General features: G+C 45.1%; 1 protein-coding gene across 3 annotated transcripts; it reads left to right on the top strand.

Annotated features, from left to right (window-relative positions):
- The first annotated feature begins 745 nt into the window (after positions 1-745).
- FUS (FUS RNA binding protein) lies at positions 746-11,095 on the top strand. 3 transcript variants are annotated; one of them, XM_058711740.1, is made up of 15 exons: positions 746-853; positions 2,391-2,415; positions 2,509-2,660; positions 3,332-3,473; positions 3,673-3,863; positions 4,061-4,268; positions 5,870-5,904; positions 7,379-7,411; positions 8,173-8,276; positions 8,676-8,805; positions 9,553-9,654; positions 9,790-9,913; positions 10,246-10,346; positions 10,463-10,610; positions 10,893-11,095. In XM_058711740.1, exons 1-15 carry the CDS (start codon positions 841-843, stop codon positions 10,930-10,932), a joined length of 1,548 nt encoding a protein of 515 aa, XP_058567723.1. In that variant the 5' UTR covers positions 746-840; the 3' UTR covers positions 10,933-11,095. The 3 variants fall into 3 exon arrangements, with proteins under 3 accessions (XP_058567723.1, XP_058567724.1, XP_058567722.1); XM_058711741.1 differs by having other exon boundaries at positions 3,329-3,473; positions 3,673-3,839; XM_058711739.1 differs by having other exon boundaries at positions 3,329-3,473.
- The last annotated feature ends 8,617 nt before the right edge of the window (positions 11,096-19,712 follow it).

Raw genomic sequence — 19,712 nt, 5'->3', positions numbered from 1 at the left:
TAGAAGGCTGGGAGACCGGAAACTAATCCCAACGCTCTCTGAGGTCCAGAGGGCCTGGGCTTTCTGGTCCTACCGCTAGTCAAGGGCAAAACCCTGAGGGTTTGGTGGGGTACCAGTGCTGGACCAGATTAGGACAACTCTATTCCTTCTTTCAGGTCAGCCGTCACAATCCACAAATCCTGGCAAGGACTAAGGAAATGCGACCCCGAAAGACGATGAAATCGAGATACAGGAAGGGAGAGGTTCGGTGTGTGTTTCGGGGGAGGAATGTTTGAGCCAGAGAAGGTTAGCGCCGGAGTTACCAAGCTCCTGGGGCAGTGGATGGGCAATAATAGAGCGCAAGAGCTTGCCATCCTGAGTGAAAGTGGGGCCCAGTGAAACGGGCCAGCCAGAAGAATTTCGGTTCCCGCCCCACGACTCCCGGCTATGACTACAGTTGCGTCCGCAGTCGCCCTAGGCCCCTTGCCCCGCCCCCAGAGGGTAATCAGACCGTATCATTATACCTTTATAGGGGTGAAGGTGGATAGTGGGCTAGTTCCACAGGGCGAGTCGAAGTGCTTTGCCAGAAAAAAATAGGATTAGATACGTTATTTGCAAGTTTCTTAGTTAATATGCCTCTTCTCTGTCTGTTCGGGCTCTTTATACTCCCTGAAGACTGGTAGGAATCCGGCCACGCTCCCCCCTTTCTTTCCAGCATTTGGTACATTCCTCCGCGGTACGTAGGCGGGGAGGACTACATAAGCCTCGACGCAGGAGGCGGGGCTGCTCAGTCCTCGAGGCGTCGGTGCTCTGTGGTATTGGAATCCTGTTGCTTGTTGGCCTGTGCGCGCGTGCGCGGACATGGCCTCAAACGGTATGTAAGGGCGGGAGGCGGCGGTGGCGCGCCGGCGTGGGGCTTCGTTCCCTCCAGCTGGGCTTTTGTTTTTCGGTGGGACCCGGGCGGCGATCGCATGTAGGGTCTTCTCGCACCACTGTGGCGGGAAGCAGCGAGAGGGGTGGAAGGGGGAGGCCGATGTCGCCATTTTGTTTCGCTCCTCTGGCGCCTTGCGCGGGGCAGGGGGTTTTCCCTTCGTAGTCCCTTTACTTGAGGTGAGATTTGAGAGGGACGTTTTTTGGTGATTTGAAACGTGAGACACGGATGGAAATGCTCGGTCCTCGAAGCTTTTTTTTCCTCTCATTCCCAGTCCCGAGCTCGGCCCCGCTTTGTCGCAGTGCTGCATCCGGGCATTCGGTGCGCGCACGCGCTCTGCTGGCCCCTCCCCCCTTTTTCGCGGCGCGAACCCCCTCCCTCCTCGTGTTAGCCCTGCTTTTTGTCGCGATACCCTCCGCTGGAGACTCCGCGGCGCGCGTCCGGTGTGGGCCTCGCCCCCGGGGTCCCTTGGGAAGGGGCGGGACCGCCTGGTTCCCGCCTCGGTTGCCACGCGGCCGGGGGCGGAGGCTGGGGATCGGGGCAGTGCGCCCGCTTAACGGTTTGGGGGAAGGCCTGGGGGAGGGGGTCGTCTAACGGACTTGGGACCTGGCCGAGGGTTTTCCCGCCTAAATTTCCGCTTTCTATGGTGGGAACCAAAGGAATGACTGCTTGAGGCCACACCCTCTCCTGGTCCTTTACCCTTTTCCTGCGGGGGAAGCGGCCTCGTTTCCTGTACTGAGGAGATGAGTTGATCTGCGCGTTCGGTTGGCGATTTAAAAGCGCTTTCGCTGTCTTTGGTTTTCGAGTCTCCTCACAGCCCCGAGGAAAGCAAGGTAGATGAAAAAACCGAGTCGGAGTCACGGGACTGGGGACTTGGGTACCCAGATTGGGCTCCCAGGGAGAACTCTGATGATCTCTGTCATTTGGGGTCAAAGCGTTCTCTTGGTTACCTGGTTTTCCTCTAAGAGCCAACTTTGCCATTCTCCAAAATTGGGCAAAGGGTGAAGCTTGGCCTTGGTCGAGAGAGTGGGGAGGCCCATCCTGATCATTGCTGTCTCCCACTTGCGTTAAAACCTGTCCCACTTAGGTAGATCTGTGACTTTAGTTTGACTACTGGTGATCCCTTCCTCTTAGAGTGGGTATGAAAAGAAAACGTGTGTAGGTTTGTGCAGTTCCTGGCATCAATTGAATTTGCAGAAAATTGTAGTTTTCCACCAAGATTCTAGTTTATTCCAGTAGTCAAGACTTAGTGGTGTCTGTAAAATTTGCTTCCCCCCCCCTTTTCTTTATTGTAAGTAAACTTGATTATGACCTGCCACCTTGTCCTTCCGCTCAACTAGTGTTTCATGAGGGAATTTCTGCTTTTTTCTAAACATAGTTGATATTATCTGGAGGTCCTAGGGCTTGAGTTAAGAGATTTAATTCCTTTCCACTCATGTAGGGATGGCTGAGGTAATGTAACTATATTTTTCTTTTGCAGACTATACCCAACAAGCAACCCAAAGGTGAGTGTCATTTCAGGGCTTTCAGGAATTTGTACAGGGGCAGGGGAGGCTAAGGTATCTTTTCCTGATTGCAGTGTTTTTCTTTTTCTCCAGCTATGGGGCGTACCCCACCCAGCCTGGGCAGGGCTATTCCCAGCAGAGCAATCAGCCCTATGGACAGCAGAGTTACAGTGGTTATGGCCAGTCAGACACTTCAGGCTATGGCCAGAGCAGCTATGGTTCTTCTTATGGACAGACCCAGAACAGTGAGTCTCTTTGAGTGGGTTACCCTGCCTCTTCTTGAATGTTGCTTTTCTTAAACTTAAGCGGTGCTCTAATGTTGGAATTGTCATATGTTTTTTTCCCTTAACCAGTCTGTAACCCTGAAAACATTTTGGAGTCCGAATCTTTTCTTCTTTCTTTTCTGTTTTTCTTTCTTGGAGTCTGAATCTTTATTTATTCAGAGTCCAGTCTTTTCAAACAAATACTAGTTTGTAATTCTGGTTTCTTTTTTTGACTTATTTTTCTGTTCATGGTCTACTTTTCCCTGTTTTCCCTCAGCACGACAGTGAAATGTGGGGGCGAGGATTTCCTAAAGGGAGAAAGTTTTAAGCTTTTCATACAGGGAGAAAATATTAAAAACACTGTTAATGAATAGGGATCTCTTGGGTTGTGGGTTGTGATTAGTAGTGGTCCTGGAAACTGGCTTTGGGGTAGGTGGGATGAGATTGGAACTCTGAAGCTGGTAGAAGTTAGAGTTATAAGCCTTAGGGTAGAAGGGGAAGGGCATCTTTGATTTAAAAGATTTGCAAGCAGCTTCTAAGAGGCTGACTTTTCAAGTATGGGTAGCATTAAGTGGTACATAATGATTCTTCAACCTATTACCTGTCTTTTTTCTCATAGTATTTGTGACTTCCTTTCTTTTCCTTGTTAGCAGGCTATGGCACTCAGTCAGCTCCCCAAGGATATGGCTCAACTGGTGGCTATGGCAGTAGCCAGAGTTCTCAGTCATCTTATGGGCAACAGTCCTCTTATCCTGGCTATGGCCAGCAGCCAGCTCCTAGCAGCACCTCGGGAAGGTAAGGTGTTTGGGGAGGGGGAGGCCTGGAATATGGTTAGGTGTGAATTGATAAGAATTCATTTCTCCCTAGGAGCAACTAGGGGTAATGTTGGGGGAAGGAGACTTTGTAATGGGGGTGGGTACAGGGAATGGAATGTGCCAAAAATGAAGTTTTGGACATACTGGCATTATGATTCTGTTTTTTTCTTTCTCCTTAGTTATGGTGGTAGTTCTCAGAGCAGCAGCTATGGGCAGCCCCAAAGTGGGGGCTATGGCCAGCAGTCTGGCTATGGTGGACAGCAGCAAGGCTATGGACAGCAGCAAAGCTCCTATAATCCCCCTCAAGGCTATGGACAGCAGAACCAGTACAACAGTAGCACTGGAGGTGGTGGTGGAGGGGGTGGTGGAGGTGAGGTGTCTTCAGTTTTGTCTCATGCCTGTTTTCTGTAGAGACTTCTGTTCTGCTGTTTGGCCCCTTATCCTAAAAGGTTCTTAACATTTTGTTTTCTTGTTCCTTAGCTGTCTTTTTATTTCTGTTGTCTAAGTGTTGGCACTGTTTTTTCCCACTTCAGTTTTTTCTTTAAAAAATTCTTTCACTTCTGACAGGTAACTATGGCCAAGATCAGTCCTCCATGAGTGGAGGCGGCGGCGGTTATGGCGGTCAGGACCAGAGTGGTGGTGGCGGTGGCTACGGGGGAGGCCAGCAGGACCGTGGGGGCCGCGGCCGGGGCGGTGGCGGTGGTTACAACCGCAGCAGTGGTGGCTATGAACCCAGAGGTCGTGGAGGTGGCCGTGGAGGCAGAGGCGGCATGGGGTAGGTGTTCTTGTGAGCCAGGGAGTAACATCTCTTGGGGACTGTGGAGGGTTGCATGAATATCCCTTGAAGCCCAGTTCCTTAGTGCATGATTAGTTTTATTCTAGGGATTTGTGAGGGCTTGGAGTTGGGGACATTGATGGTTTCTTCGTACATCCCCATTTTTTGGTGAGAATTTGGGAGGCTGAACTCTCACCCACACCTTTGAATAGAGATTTGAGTACTGACGTTTTATTTTCAAAGAAAAAGGAAAAAATATGTGGGTGTATATGGATTGGAGTCATTGATATCCTAGGCAAGAAACATGCAAGTAAAGTCTTCTTTGCAAGGGAAACCGATGATCCCACTCCTGGTAGTAGGGAAACTTGTTAAATGTATTCCCATGTGTCCTCTAAAGGAGTTGTTAATGCTTAACCTGATGACTTTAGCTTCCAGGAATTGGCTACTCTTCCCGCATTTTGTAGTTATTTGAATCCATGCGCTTGATGGCAGTAATTTGACTGGCAGTAATGATTCTGTGTGTGACTTGGTTCATGGAGCTGTCTGAAGTGTGCAGACCTTTTGGACAAAATACGCTTGACAGTGGTATCCCATCTATTTGCTCCACTGTCCCCCTCCTCCTGCTACTTGTCCAGCTGGACCTTCTCTTTCTTCCCCTTCCCGCTGTAGTTGAAGTATAAAACCTTAGATTTGATGTTAAAGCATTGGTCAAATCTGTTGGTAAATATGTTTGAAGGACCTTCCTCTGTCTCCCTTTGAAAAGGGGAGGAATGTCAGTGTGTTAACTCCTTTTTTGGAAAAGTAGGGTTTTTAAATGAGAGTTTGCGTGTGGTAAGTATTCAGAGGTGGGTGGGGGCAATCTCAAAAACCTTACAAAAATAAGGAAAACTCTGTTGTGTGCGTGTGTTTAATGCAAAACTTTGAAAAGAAAAACAACTGTTATGTGACTGTTAACTTGCTCTGCATTTTATGTGCCACAGGTATGAAAGGTGACATTGCAAAATACTCCGCTCTTCTCGCAGTGTAGAAGGGGTGACCCCGGGGGTGGGGGGAGATCAAAAAGAGCTCAGTAGTTAGGATAGGGCTTAGCGAAGTTTGTCTTGCTTTAAGGGGAAATTGCCTTTGGTTTTGACTTTTTATGGAATGGGGTTGGGTCTGCTTGCTGCTTTCAAAGCAAAAACCACAAAAATGTGTTCAGGGCTACCCCAGCCTGGTGTGAAATGTCTTCTGGGTGAATTGGGGGGTAGGGTTTTTAAACGAACTACTGGGTTGTCAACCACTCGCGACAAGAGGAAAAAACATCTGCTACATCGGAAGAACGACCAAGGAAAATGGGTCATTTTTTTTTTCCAGAGGAAATAGATACATAACCTTTTAAAGCAAAATCCTTAAAAACTGTGTCTGAGAAATTGCACACGAGTGTGTGACATGCTCAAAGGTCAGACAAGGGGTGGTCAGGAAGGGGAATGGATTTTAGTAGCCACTTGTATCTTTTTCCCAAAACACCAACTCACGTTTGGGGAATGTTAAACAAAATCAAAAAACGCCCTTTTGTAGCCGTTGGAAGCTTCATGTCCTTTCTTCTAACTTGTCTTCTCCAGCGGAAGTGACCGTGGTGGCTTCAATAAATTTGGTGGTAAGTGAACAGAGTTTCCAAAATTCCCAAATCCCAGCAATGCTTTGTCTGATTGTTCATTTGCAGATGTCTTAGCGTGTTTTAAATGTCAAAGGTATTGGAAGTGTCCAGAACCACCTCCAGAAAGGGGTGGGGTAGAATGCCACCTGCTGCCAGATGGGTGCTAACTTGGAGGCAGGCGGGGTAAGACTCAGCAGTCATCTGGTGCCAAATTGGTTTGACCCAGGTTAATAAGAGGTGTTTAGTAGGCCTCTGACAGGACTGTTGCCACACCTGGCACTTAGTGACCACCGTTATGTGAAACTGGAGAGTGTGTGCTGGAACACGTGGTGCCAACTTGGCTTTAGGATCCTTTTGATCAGTGTGTCCAAGGCTAGTGTGTGTGTGTAACAATCTCCAAATGTTTTAATTCTGGAAGGGGGATGTGAAATATTGCCCTGCCCTGAAGATGGTGAAGTTGGTATATGTTTATATATTAAATACTGAATGGTGTCAATGCATTTCTACATATATGTACTTAAACTCAATTCAGATGAGCAAATAGAAACTAGCTCTGGGAAGGAAGGTGTGGACTACTACAAGAAAGGTTGGGAGCATGTGTGGCTCATGGGAAATAACCAGGTCTTAACAGCACAAACTGAATTCATGGAAAAATGGCAAATTTGAGAAGTCTCCCAGTAAGCTGGAAGGAACTTTTCTGGTTTGGTTAACTAACAAAAGGTTTCTTGATTTGTCTCAACATTTAAAGCCAAAGGCTTGGGTTCATGATTTAGGTGTCATTGAGTGTGGGTACAATATTTATATATGGTGAATTCAGATAAACTTTGGTCAAAGATGGTCTCTGGAAAAAAAATAGAGGCTGCATTATGGAAATAAGATTTCTGGTCTGTTCCCTGGGACATGCTTTAAAAATACAATAGCTGTTATGTATGCTTTTTATCTTCATGTGGTTGGGGAAACAACATGGTTTTAAGAATGGTTTTCTAAAGATGAAATTAAAAATTGTTCCACAAGGGATAAGTGTCTTTGGTGTTAAAGTTTGGAGAAACTGGATGAATGCATATCACATTGCTGGTGGTGAGCCCATTTCTCTCTGGTGTGAGAGAACAGGGCCAAGCTATGAGTTGGTTTTGTTAACTGCAATGGGTCTCATTCCTGGCCCCCCCCAGTCTGTGCTGAGGACATTTCCCAGCCTGAGCTGGGGGAGGCAGAATTTTCTGAAGTGTGGAGTTGTCCCTGTGGGGACTCAAGTTACATACAGATCTTATGTATGTGTGTCTTCCCCAGCCCTGTCTAGGTTTTCTCTGGGTAGGTAACCCAGGACAGGGTTTGGATGAGGCTGGGAGCACTTAACCTGATAATTTTGCAAGAGTTTGGATTGGTGTTAATTTTGTTCCTTGTCTGTCTCTCCCTGTTGACTAACAGCCTCTCTTTCCTTGTTTGTTTTTTTTTTTTTTTTTTCATGTCACTTAAGGCCCTCGGGACCAAGGATCACGTCATGACTCTGGTGAGTCCAGTTGGCATGAAAGAGTGGCTAATGTGGTGTCAGAACTTTTATTGGTTGTTCTTTGATACTTAAAGGAGTCTGAAAAAGGTCAGGGGTAGAGAAGAAGGAAAATGAAGGGAATTTAGGCATAGTTGTAGTTAGCAGTTATCTGTAAATAAAAGAGCATATATCAGAAATACCTTCATGAGTGGTTTAATTCCCCAGCAATTTAGTAGGTCTGGGGGGAGCCTGATAATCTGCATTTCCAATAAGTCTGAGGAGATGGTGATGCATCTGTGTGTAGATCATACTCTGGTACTGCTGATTTAAAGCAGTGGTTTTTACATATGTGGATCATGACTAAATTAGTAAATGAAAAAGACCCATAAAGGGAAGGATTTAGTCTCTGTTGGCTGTGTGTTGGATTGTAGTGTGAAAAAGCTTTCTTACTTTGAAAATGGACAAACACTGTATACTTACTGTGTGATCTTGGGCAATAAACTCCTGAGCCCTGGTTTCTTTAATGCCTATTAACATGTTTCAAAGGATAGTTGTAAAACTAAATTTATGAAATGGCTAGCATATAGGCACTCAAATACTAGAAGGGAGGTAGACTTCTGTCTTTTGTCTGACCTTAAATCAGATTGGTTTCTTTAGGATTTTTTTTCTTTGAAAGCTTAATAACAAGTATTAAAGAGGGGTTAACAGTCACTGTCACCTTTTTTTTTTTTTAACCTTTGCTGGTGTTCTCCATATTCACATTTCTTTTTTTGTTCAAGCAGAACAGGATAATTCAGACAACAACACCATCTTCGTGCAAGGCTTGGGCGAAAATGTTACAATTGAGTCTGTGGCTGATTACTTCAAGCAGATTGGTATTATTAAGGTACTGTGGAGCATAGTAGTGCTGTCTTTCTGTCAGTGTTGGAAGTTTTTGGATTTCACACATTAGTAAAAATAAAAGTCTTAATGGTTGCCAGCTCAATTTTTTGAGGAAAAACATTAGCTGTTGCCATTTTCTGAAAGAATACATCTTCACGCAGAAAGGCACAAGTGAAAAAAGAGGGAGTGTCCTAAACTTTTGAATTTGCAGTTTATGATCTTTCAGTATTAAAGTGAGACATAATTGTAGTCAGTGACTTTAATTCAATTTACATGAGATAGGAAATTGTAACTGGGAAGAGAGGAGCTGAAATATGGTTATGATCAGCCTCAGATTCTTGAAGAAAGGTGGAAGGTGGGTAATGCTGTCTTGTAAGATGTTATCTCATGTTGCTTTTTTCAGACAAATAAGAAAACAGGACAGCCCATGATTAATCTGTACACAGACAGAGAAACAGGCAAGCTGAAGGGAGAGGCAACGGTATCCTTTGATGACCCACCTTCTGCTAAAGCAGCTATTGACTGGTTTGATGGTATGTATGAGGAGGCTGGTGGAGTGTGTGGGATAGGACAGCTAGCCTTGGGAGATAAGTTACATTTTAATGTTTCCTTTTACATCTTCAATGCTGTTTTTTTTTTCTTTAATGTTTATTTGTTTTTGAGAGGGTGAGTGGGGGGACAGGTACAGAGAAGGGGACAGAAGATCTGAAGCTGGTTCTGTGCTGATAGCAAGCAGTGAGCCCAGTGTGGGGCTTGAACTAATAATGAACCTTGAGGTCATGACCTGAGCTGAAGTTGGATGCTCAACCGACTGAGCCACCCACGTGCCCCATGTCTTCAATGCTTTTTACCTGGTGCTTTAGCATATATACAGTTGCCTCTTCAACATTCTGGGGATTTAGGACTGCTGAGCTCTTGTGCAATTACAAATATACGTATAACTTTACTTCCTCAAAACTTAATTATCAGTTGCCTACTGTTGACTGGAAGCCTTACTGATAAGTTGATAAACACATATTTTGTACATTATATGTTACTAAGACAAGTGTAAAGAGAAAATACATTCAATGTACTGTACTGTGTTTATTGAAGAAATACATGTATAAGTGGGTCTGTGCAGTTCTGACCCATGTTCAAGGGTAAACTGTAGTCTTTGGCTTCTATCTCATCTGATGATAAACCTTTTTTAGGAAGGTGTAGAATCTTTTGATTGTACCAAACTTGCTTTTGGATTCATAGGTCTTAATAAAAAGTCTCATTGTAAACCTTTATTTCTTCAGGTAAAGAATTCTCCGGAAATCCCATTAAGGTATCATTTGCTACTCGGCGAGCAGACTTCAATCGGGGTGGTGGCAATGGTCGTGGAGGCCGAGGGCGAGGAGGTGAGGAGCTACTCCCTGCTGGTGGTATAAAGAAGATGGGTAGAGTGGAGAGGATGGTAAGGGCTTGCATAGGAAAAGAAGGTTAGGTTAATGAAACTTGGAAGGGGAGCAGACTCCTACTTTTATCTACACTAGGACCCATGGGCCGTGGAGGCTATGGAGGTGGTGGTAGTGGTGGCGGTGGCCGGGGAGGATTCCCCAGTGGAGGTGGTGGTGGCGGTGGACAGCAGCGAGCTGGTGACTGGAAGTGTCCTAATCCGTGAGTGAAACTTTTTTCCTCAGTCCTGTTAAATGTGTGTCTTTTGATACTATGGCAGAGTGGGATATTTTCTGGACAAATGTCAAGGGTACAGTGATGGGGACAGAATTTGGTTGAGAGTTTACCTAATTAAGGTTGTTATAGTGGGAAAGATACTGCACTGGATTTAGTAATCTGTACTTTTTCTTCCTGGTTCTGTTCTTGAGAAGACTTTTTGCTTTTCTGAGGCCTCTGTTTCCTCGCTGTATCTCTAAAGTCACTAGAATCTTTTCCTAATTCTTGGGTCTTGTTTACTCCCACTTTTCCAAACTAATTGTTTGTCTTTTTCTCAGTATATGTGAGAACATGAACTTCTCTTGGAGGAATGAATGCAACCAGTGTAAGGCCCCTAAACCAGATGGCCCAGGAGGAGGACCAGGAGGCTCTCATATGGGTAAGAAGGGGCAGAACTGGTAATAAGGAGTTGGGATCACAGGGCCCTTAATTTTAAGCAGGGAGGTTAAGTAGGGATTTGGGGGTGTATGATCTATCCTATTTCTTTTGTCCTAGGGGGTAACTATGGAGACGATCGTCGTGGTGGCAGAGGAGGCTATGATCGGGGCGGCTACCGAGGCCGAGGCGGGGACCGTGGGGGCTTCCGAGGGGGCCGGGGTGGTGGGGACAGAGGTGGCTTTGGCCCTGGCAAGATGGACTCCAGGTAAGACTCTTAAATAAAAGTAATTGAAGGGAGGTCATATGATAGGAAGGTTTCATTTTGAGAGTTAGATTGGAAAGCTGAGATTATAACCATAGTGGGGGTATGGAAGGAGAGCAGGAGGGTTATATTATCTTGGAGAACTAATCTATAGACCCACATTTATTTATACTCTGTAGAGAAGAGACCTTTCTTGGTGGTAGGTAGCAGGGGCAAATAGGATTTTGGGGGTTGGATGGGTGGAGAGGTTGGTAATTCAGACCTAATGGATACTCTTTCTTGCAGGGGTGAGCACAGACAGGATCGCAGGGAGAGGCCGTATTAGCGTGGCTCCTGAGGTTCTGCAACAGCTTTTCTTCTTGTACCCAGTGTTACCCTCATTATTTTGTAACCTTCCAACTCCTGATCACTCATGGGTTTTTTGTGTCGGACTATGTAATTGTAACCATACCTCTGGTTCCCATTAAAAACCATCATTTTAGTTAAAATTTTTTCCTTCCTCCTCTTCACTCTACTGGAGGATTGATACCTGCCTGGGTCAAGAATGTGGGGAGTTTTTCTCTTTCAGATCGTCCTGCTTAGCAGGAACTGGAATAATCTGTTCCTGTTTAGCAGGAACTGGAATAAAGTGTGTGATACTTAGTCCAGGGGAGAAAAAGTTAAGTGGCATCCTTGAAAGTAGAGATTCAAACTTTTCTGTCATGGCAAAAGTTGGATGTATAAATGGGATAAGCGAAACTTGTGATGTCATGACTGTGGCCCCAAAATATGCCCCACTATGTGGGGGTTTTTCTTTTACCACCTTATACCACATTTATGTGTTGGTCTTGGTTTACTATTCTATCCGTTTTACCCTTTTTAAGGACTTTTGGCTCTGTTGACACTTTTCTAAGGTGGGCTCAAACAAATTAGATTGGTTTTGGGGGCAGTATTCAAAGTAACCATGATGGAGAGCACATAGGCAGCCAAATTGGGTCTTTTGTAGGAAGGAGTGTGTACCTGCTTATGTCAGAGCTTCTGTGGCCTCACTTGCTCTATAGGCAGACGATGACGTGCATGGGGTTATGTGGCTCTCAGAATCAGAACATGGTAGAGCCAAGATTGAGGCCTAGTTCTTGGAACTTCATTTTCATTTCTTAGCATTTTCATTCTGAAATCAGTGTTCTCAAGGGGATAAACTAAAGCTTTTTGTTTGCTTCGGTCTTAGGAGGACCTTCCCTTTTGAGGGAAGAGGGAAGGTTGGCTGGGAAAGGAAGGTAGAAGTAGCTCCTTATTATATTTTCAAGGTGAGTGGGCCTCCCCCACCCTAGTTTTCCTGAAGGTGGGGCTTGGGTAGATAGGAGACAGGGTGTCACTTTTGTATCCTGCCTGCACTTAGAGGGCTGAGGTCTTGGGTATTTTGAGATTTTAGGCTTGAACCTTAATGACTGGTGGTGGAAAGCCCTCCCTTTTCCAGGGGGTGTGTTGGAGATAGGAAAGGAGTAGGAGCAATGAGTTGAAACCTTAGGTAGTTCTCAACTTTACCGTATGCATTTCCTGACCCCTCAAACCCTTTGTTTTCTGGGTTTTTTTTTGAAAAACTTTTTTTTTTTTTAATTTTTTTTAATGTTTATTTATTTTTGAGACAGCATGAACAGGGGAGGGGCAGAGAGAGAGGGAGACACAGAATCTGAAACGGGCTCCAGGCTCTGAGCTGTCAGCACAGAGCCCGACGTGGGGCTTGAACTCGTGGACTGTGAGATCATGACCTGAGCCGAAGTCGGCTGCTTAACCGACTGAGCCACCCAGGTGCCCCTTGAAAAACTTTTTAATGTTTATTTTTGAGAGAGACAGAGTGTGAGTGGGGGGAGGGGCAGAGAGAGTCAGAGACAGAGACAGAATCTGAAGTAGGCTCCAGGCTCTGAGCTGTCAGCCCAGAACCTGACACGGGGCTCGAACTCCCCAACCGCTAGATTGCGACCTGAGCCGAAGTGGTACACTTAACTTGGGCCACCCAGGTGCCTCTCCATTTTTTTCAACTCTCTAATGGGAGTTTAGAAAACTTGCCTGTACCCGCCAATGAGTTGGTGAGTATGAATTTTAGTTAATATAGGACAGAAAATCACAGCCAGTAGAAAAAGGTATATTGCTGTCAGAAACATAGATTGTGGAGTTCCAGGGACTCTTAGTTTGGAAGTGTTTTCCTCTTTGTTGAGAGTTGTCGAGTATGCTTAAGGCAACGGTTGCTTCACCAAATTTCCAAGACGGAAGTGGTGGCCTTGGAAGTAATAAATAATTGCTTTACTCTCCCTACTGAGTGGGGGGTGCTCAGTAACTAAGAGTAGGTTGAGATTGGCTGAGGTTCTCCCAGGCAATCCTTTGGTTTGACTATGGAACTTGGTACATGTGAGAAGCCTTCATTTAGAGCCAAGGATGTGGTAGTTCTCTTTGGTGTGATTGGGCTGCCTTTATTATTTCTTTGATCTGTTTTTTGAATCTGCTTAAGTGATTGATTTGAATAGTCTTATTCCAAAGGAAAAAAAAAAAAGACTGATTCATGTTTATAAAAAGTTTGTTTCTGCTTCAACTACTAGGGTTTTGGTGTTAGGGTTCAGTTGTGGTTCCTTGATCCTGCTGCAAGGAGTGAAGGAGGTTGGAGTTTTTTGTGAACTTGATTACTGACTGGGTCTGCTAGTATTACTATCTTATATCCTTTATTAGTATTTTTTAAAAATGCTACATGGGGCACCTGGGTGGCTCAGTTGGTTAAGCTTCTGACTAAAGCTCACGTCATGATCTCATGGTTCGTGAGTTTGAACCCTGCATCGGGCTTTGTGCTGACAGCTCAGAGCCTAGAGCCTGCTTCGGATTCTGTGTCTCCGTCTCTCTTTGCCCCTTCCATGTTCACGCTCTCTCAAAAATAAACATTCAAGTTTCATTTCATTTGTTCTTGTGAGAGAGGTCGGAGAGGGGCAGAAAGAGGGAGACAGGGGATCCGATGGGGGGCTGGAGCTTATGAACCGCGAGATCAGGACCTGAGTCGAAGTTGGAAGCTTAAACTGACAGAGCCACCCAGGTCTTCTATCCCTTAAAGGGCTTTAGCGATTTTCATTGCTCTTAAAGGAAATAGGGTCCCAGGTGTCTCAGATGTCTGGTTAGTAGGTAGATCCAATTTGGAGGCTTTCCCAGGACAATGGATGAAGATGGAAATAGAATGTTGGTTCTGAACATCTTGTTCTTTTTTTCACCTTATTTTGAGAGAAAGTATGTGGGGGTAGGGTCAAGGGCAGAGAGAGGAGAGAGAACTCCAAGCAGGCTCTGCAGTGTCCCGTGGGGCTCAGAGCCACAAACCCTGAGATCATGACCTGAGCTGAAATCAAGGGTCTGGTGCTAAACCGACTGAGCCACCCAGCTGCCCCCTGAGCAGCTTGTTCTGATTGCAAGTGCATTGGTGAGAAGATGAGACCGGGGTTTTGGAATTTGGACCTTCTGTTCTTTGCTGCATTCCCTTGTAAAAGTATGGCCAGCAATAGCTAGTCATGTTTCTCTGGTGAGGATTTTAGGCTAGTCCTTTTTCTTTCTCCTAAAGAATACATACTGAAGTATTGAAAACAATCTGCTGTCTGGAAGCATTAGGTGTCTGGCAGTTTTTGGATTGAGATTGGGGCAGGCTAACTAGGAAGGAAGGGAGAAGGGTAGGTGGTGAGTGCGGAAAGGTGTGCTGCAGATCTGTTTGCTGCCTTTTGATTTAGTTCTGTGTTAGTCTTCTGAGGTATTTTTTGCCATCATATGCTGCATCTGTCCAGGTTTGAGTACCTTTGGTATGGGGTGAAGTCATTGATGGGTAAGTAGACCGGGAATTAAGGTCTAGGGTGCAACCCTATGAGACAACACATTACATCTTTATGCATGTTTCTTCCCAGCCCACTCCATTCTGTTGTCCCTTGATCATCCATCATGGGTTTTGTCACCAGATCTCACTTCCACACTAGTCTGCAAGGGAGGCTAGACTCAAGTGTGAGCTGTGGGGTCTTATCTGCAGCCATTCCTGCCCCAGTTTTCCAGAACTCAAATTGTTTCCTACCTTGGAGCCCTCAGTACTTAGCCTTTTTTCCTTTCATCTTTATTATTAAAAATTTTTTTTAATGTTTATTTTGAGAGAGGGGAAGAGAGAATCTGCTGTCTGTGCAGAGCCAGATGCAGGGCTCCATCTCACGAATGTGGAGATCATGACAACTGAAATCATGAGTCAGACGTTTAACTGAGCCAGCCAGGTGCCCCTGCTCGTCTTTAGTTTTTATTTTGAAATACTTAAAATTTTAAAAAAATGTTTATCTATTTTTGATAGAGGGGGGGAGGGGCAGAGAGAGGGAGACACAGAATCTGAAGCAGGCTCCAGGCTCCAAGCTGTCAGCACAGAGCCTGACGTGAGGCTTGAACTCAAACTGTGAGATCATGACCTGAACCGAAGTTGGATGCTTAACCAACTGAACCACCCAGGCGCCCCTTATCTTGAAATACTTTTAGACTTAGAATTACTTACTAAGTTTATTAAAATCGTCTGTTTTACCTTTCCATGAAATAACAATCTTTATGGTACTGACACATAAGAGCTGAAGAAGTAATGTCAAGCAGATCTTGCCAGCACATTTGACTTTAGGGCTTGGCTTGTTGAAATTATTGGGCCCGTAATCCCATGGTGTTAGTAGTTAGAAAAGCTTGTGGATGCTGTTCAATCTAAAATCCTGGTGTTGGGGCTCCTGGGTGGCTCAGTTGGTTGAGCGTCTGACTTCGGCTCAGATTATAATTTTATAGCTTGTAAATTCGAGCCCCGCGTTGGGCTCTGTGCTGGCAGCTCGGAGCCTGGAGCCTGCTTTGGATTCTGTGTCTCCCTCTCTTTCTCTGCCCCTAACCCACTTGCTTTCTGTCTCTCTCAAAAATGAATAAACATTAAAAAATATATATATTTAAAATCCTGGTATTGAGGCAGGAATAAGTGAGGAAAATATTTGCCTCATGAGCAGGAGTTTGGGTCTGGAAATCAGGCACCTTGCTGATGGATAGTGCTCTCTCAGCTCTTTGGACAATGGCTTTAGTCCTAAATCTTGGGGCTGTAGTGCCAGAGAGAAGGGTTCCTTTAACAGAACAATTGAGCCACTAGTGTGAGGAGTGCAGACAAGAGTGGAGTTGGGACTGCTGGATTAAGAATTTGGGATTTCCTGTGCTGTAGTGGGAACCAAATTAGATGGCTAAGTAGAGAACCCCCCAAGGAGAGTGAGTGGGATGGGCATGGGAAGAATAAACATTGAGGGGAGCAGGAGCCAAGCCTTCCAGGTAGCGTTCTGCACACACACCTCAGGGTGGCAGTGTTACACCGTTGTACGCATTCCCTGTAGCTTTTCATCAGTGTCCTGCAGGCCCTGTAGGGAGTGGGGACTTGTCTGTTAGATCTAGACTGACAGGGCTTTTATAACTATTTTTTTTCCAGAGTTTGAGAGAAAACTGGCCTACCCTGTTTACTGTCTCCGAGTGAAAAAGCACATCCAGGGGGAGGCCTCTGCAAACCTCAGACTGAGATGGTGGAGCCAGTTCCTCTACAGCAGTGTCTTAAGTTGAACCCATTGAATCATTTGGGGATTTTGTTTGCATGTGGATTCTGATTGTGTAGCTCCAAGTGGGGCATGGATTCTCTGGCAATGTTGATGTTGCTGGTTCAACTGCACACTCAGATCTATACCCTATAAAAACTTTTGCAGAGATTCCTTTTATGCTAGTTCACTGCACTTTCCACCTGTGAAGAGGAACTTGACATTGTGTTTTAAACATTCTACATAAATGGTGTCAGCTAGGAACTAAGCTAAATGTCATTCATAGAAGGTTGAGTCCAGTTTACAGAATTTTATTACAATTTTTATTTTTTATTTTGAAAAATTTTATGCTTTTTAGCTATTTAGTTTTGAGAGCATGAGTGAGCGAGGGGCAGAAGGAGAATCCTATGAGGGGCAGAGGGAGAGGGAGAAAGTGTGGAGCCATAAGTGGGGTGTGAGATCATGACCGGAACCGAAGTTGGATGCTTAACTGACTGAGCCACCCAGGCGCCCCTGTCCTTATTTTAAAACAACTATCCTGGGGATGGAGTAACAGTCATGGTACTAGGTAGGGGTATATTCAGATCTGCAAGGGTGTAATACTGTGTTTCTTGTTTTCCTTTAAGCTTTTTTTTTTTTTTTTTAAATGTTTTTATTATTTTTATTTTTGAAAGTGCACGAGATAGGGAGACCCAGAATCAAGCTGGTTCCAGGCTCTGAGCTGTCAGAACAGAGCCCGACATGGGGCTTGAACCCACGGACCATGAGATCATGACCTGAGCTAAAGTCAGACCCTTAACCGATTGAGCCACCCAGGTGCTCCTAAGATCTTTTAAATAATCTACACCCAGTGTGGGGTTTGAACTTAAAAGTCCTGAGATCGAGATTCACGTGTTCTGCCAACTGAGCCAGCTAGGCGTCTCTGTTCTTTTTTCAGTCTTGGGATGCTTGGAGATTAAAGCAAAAGTTGATTGTTTCTGGTGCTATTTATGTTAAGTCATTGGGTAGCTTAGGAACAAAAACATCCTTTTTTAATTTTTAAAAATGTTTTATTTTTGGGAGAGCATGATCGAGGGAGGGGGGGAGAGGGAGACCCAGAATCTGAAGCACAGAGCTGAAATTGGATGCTTAACCGACTGAGCCACTCCAGGAACCAAAACACTCCAGTGGAGATATTTGCTAATGCTAATTTGTACTAACTGTGGGCCAGTTACTGTTCCATTCCTATATCCCTATTTGAGAGATGGGGATGCTGAGGCACAAACTGGCCTGAAGTCTCATAACTTGATATGAAGTGGAGCAGGGGTTTGAGTTTATGTCCTTTGGCTGTAGAACTTGTGTCTTTGACTACTATGTTGTACCGTGCTTAAAGACTTCAGGCAGGGGGTGCCTTGGGTGCCTCAGTTGGTTAGGCGGCAGATTCTTGATCTCGGCCTAGGTCATGACCTCGTGGTTTACAAGTTCGAGCCCCAAACTGAGCTGTACCTGAGACCATGGAGTCTGCTTGGGATTCTGTCTCCCTCTCTGCCATTCCCCACCTCAAAAGTAAGTATTAAAAGCATTAAAAAACAAGACTTAAGGCAGGATTCAGTTCTCCCATGCTTCTCCCTGGCACCCCAAGGGGAAAAAAAGCTCTGGAGAAATTTTGACTTCAGGAGCAGTTTCTTAGAACCATTTCTTTTGTCTCAGGCTTGCAGTTTTTTTTCTTTTTACTATTTGAGTAGAGAGCAAGTGTGGGGGAGGGGAGGGAGAGAATCCCAAGCAGGCTCAAGTCCACACACAACCCCACACAGGGCTCAAACTCAAACCGTGAGGTTATGACCTGAGCTGAAAACCAAAAGTTGGTCACTTAACTGAACCACCTAGGCACCCCTGTGCTAGTTTTTGTAACTTGTTTTTAAGGATCTCTGTTGTGCAAGCAAATGCTACCTATGCTCCCATCTGCTGAGACTCCTTAGGTTCATGTGGAGTTTTAGAACAAACCCTCTAGAGATAAGCTACCATTTATTACTTCCTGTATGCAAGGCACTTGTTGGAAAGGTGTCTTTTTTATGGGGGGGTAAGTCTAATGGGAGGATCTTATGTAAGAACAAACTAACATGGTTTGCTTTACCATAGTGACATGGAAGAGCTACTGGAACGCAGACAAAGGCATGCCTGTGGGCATGCTAGGACAGGTAGAAGTTTCAAGGTGTTAAGGGACCAGCGTGTTCTGGGGATTGGGGTGAGCAAATAAGTATTTTTGGGATCATGGGATATGTGAAAGGGAGATAGAGGTTGGATGGAGTCTTGAAGGGCCAGGCTGGAAGAGTTTAGGTGTCCTAATGTTAGAAGTGAAGCCATTGTCTCCATGATCAGTTTTAATCATTCCAGCCCTTGAAGGTAGACTAGAGGTAGAGAGCCTGTCGCAGGTGAGATGTTAGGCATAAGCCAGATGGCAGCAGTGAGGTTGAGAAAGAAGGCGGTTGGATGGATGTAAGTTAGTCTTGGATGTTAGTCTTTTTTTTTTTTTTTTTTTTTTTTAACATAGTCTCCATGCCCAACATAGGGCTTGAACTCATTACCTTGAGATCAAGAGTCGCATGCTCCAATGACTGAGCCAGCCTTGCACATCTGGGTGTTAGTTTTGGAAGAGCTAGTAGCATCAAGCAAGACTAAATCTGGACTTTTATGGAACATGCTAGGATTTCTTGTTTTTTTACGCTGATACCACCTTATGTCAAGATCCAGGAATGGTGAAAGGAAGACCACTTCAGTTTGAACATGGTGAGGTCCTTGCAGAACATAAGTGAACACATCTCAGGGTTGAGTACGGAATGGGGACCATTAACATTTATTGTATGGGGTAGCTGGCTTAAGAATGATGAGCCCACAGGAAACAGTGTTAGGGCTGATTGCTGCTTTGGGAAAGCTCTGCCCTTCTGGAGTCCCAAGTAGCATTAGGAACAGTCAGTCCCATGTGACTGGGTGGCCCTGACAGAGGCCACATCTTAGCTTGGTAGCTTCTTATAGCCAACTACGTACTTGCTTTCTCTTGTTGCTCTGGTGATCCAGTAGATCAGGATAGGGACATGTTAATACAGACTGTTCAGGATATTGTGCACACACCTCTGAGGGAGTTCTTGTGTCCTCTAGGTGAGGGTATTCAGAGTGAAGTCTGCACAGCTTTTCATTGTGAACTCGTGTATCATTGTGAGTGGTACAGAAGCAGCCACATTGTACCCGCATATCTGGATCCTGTGTCTGATGATCTAACCCCTAAGAATGGTATACTGGGCTGGTGTGCCAGCCTGTTGTTGTGCTTAACCTCCCCCATCCTGTCTCAAAGCCAGAATTTGGGTGCATTGTGTACTTAGGGTGTAGTTCTAGGATCCTGGTTCCCTGACAGCCTTTGAAGAAGGCTCCTTAAGTGCGGTTTTCTAGAGAAAAATGTATGTTCCTCTGTAGGCAAAAATTCAATGAAGAGAAGAAATGGCTACTAGAACTCACTTCCAAAGTCTTGCTTTTGTGGTTGGCATGTTTTCTGGGCAAAGTGTAA

Source organism: Neofelis nebulosa, chromosome 18 (genome assembly GCF_028018385.1).
Source record: "Neofelis nebulosa isolate mNeoNeb1 chromosome 18, mNeoNeb1.pri, whole genome shotgun sequence".
Taxonomy (NCBI): Eukaryota; Metazoa; Chordata; class Mammalia; order Carnivora; family Felidae; genus Neofelis; species Neofelis nebulosa.
This window is presented reverse-complemented; position numbering and strand designations above follow the sequence as displayed.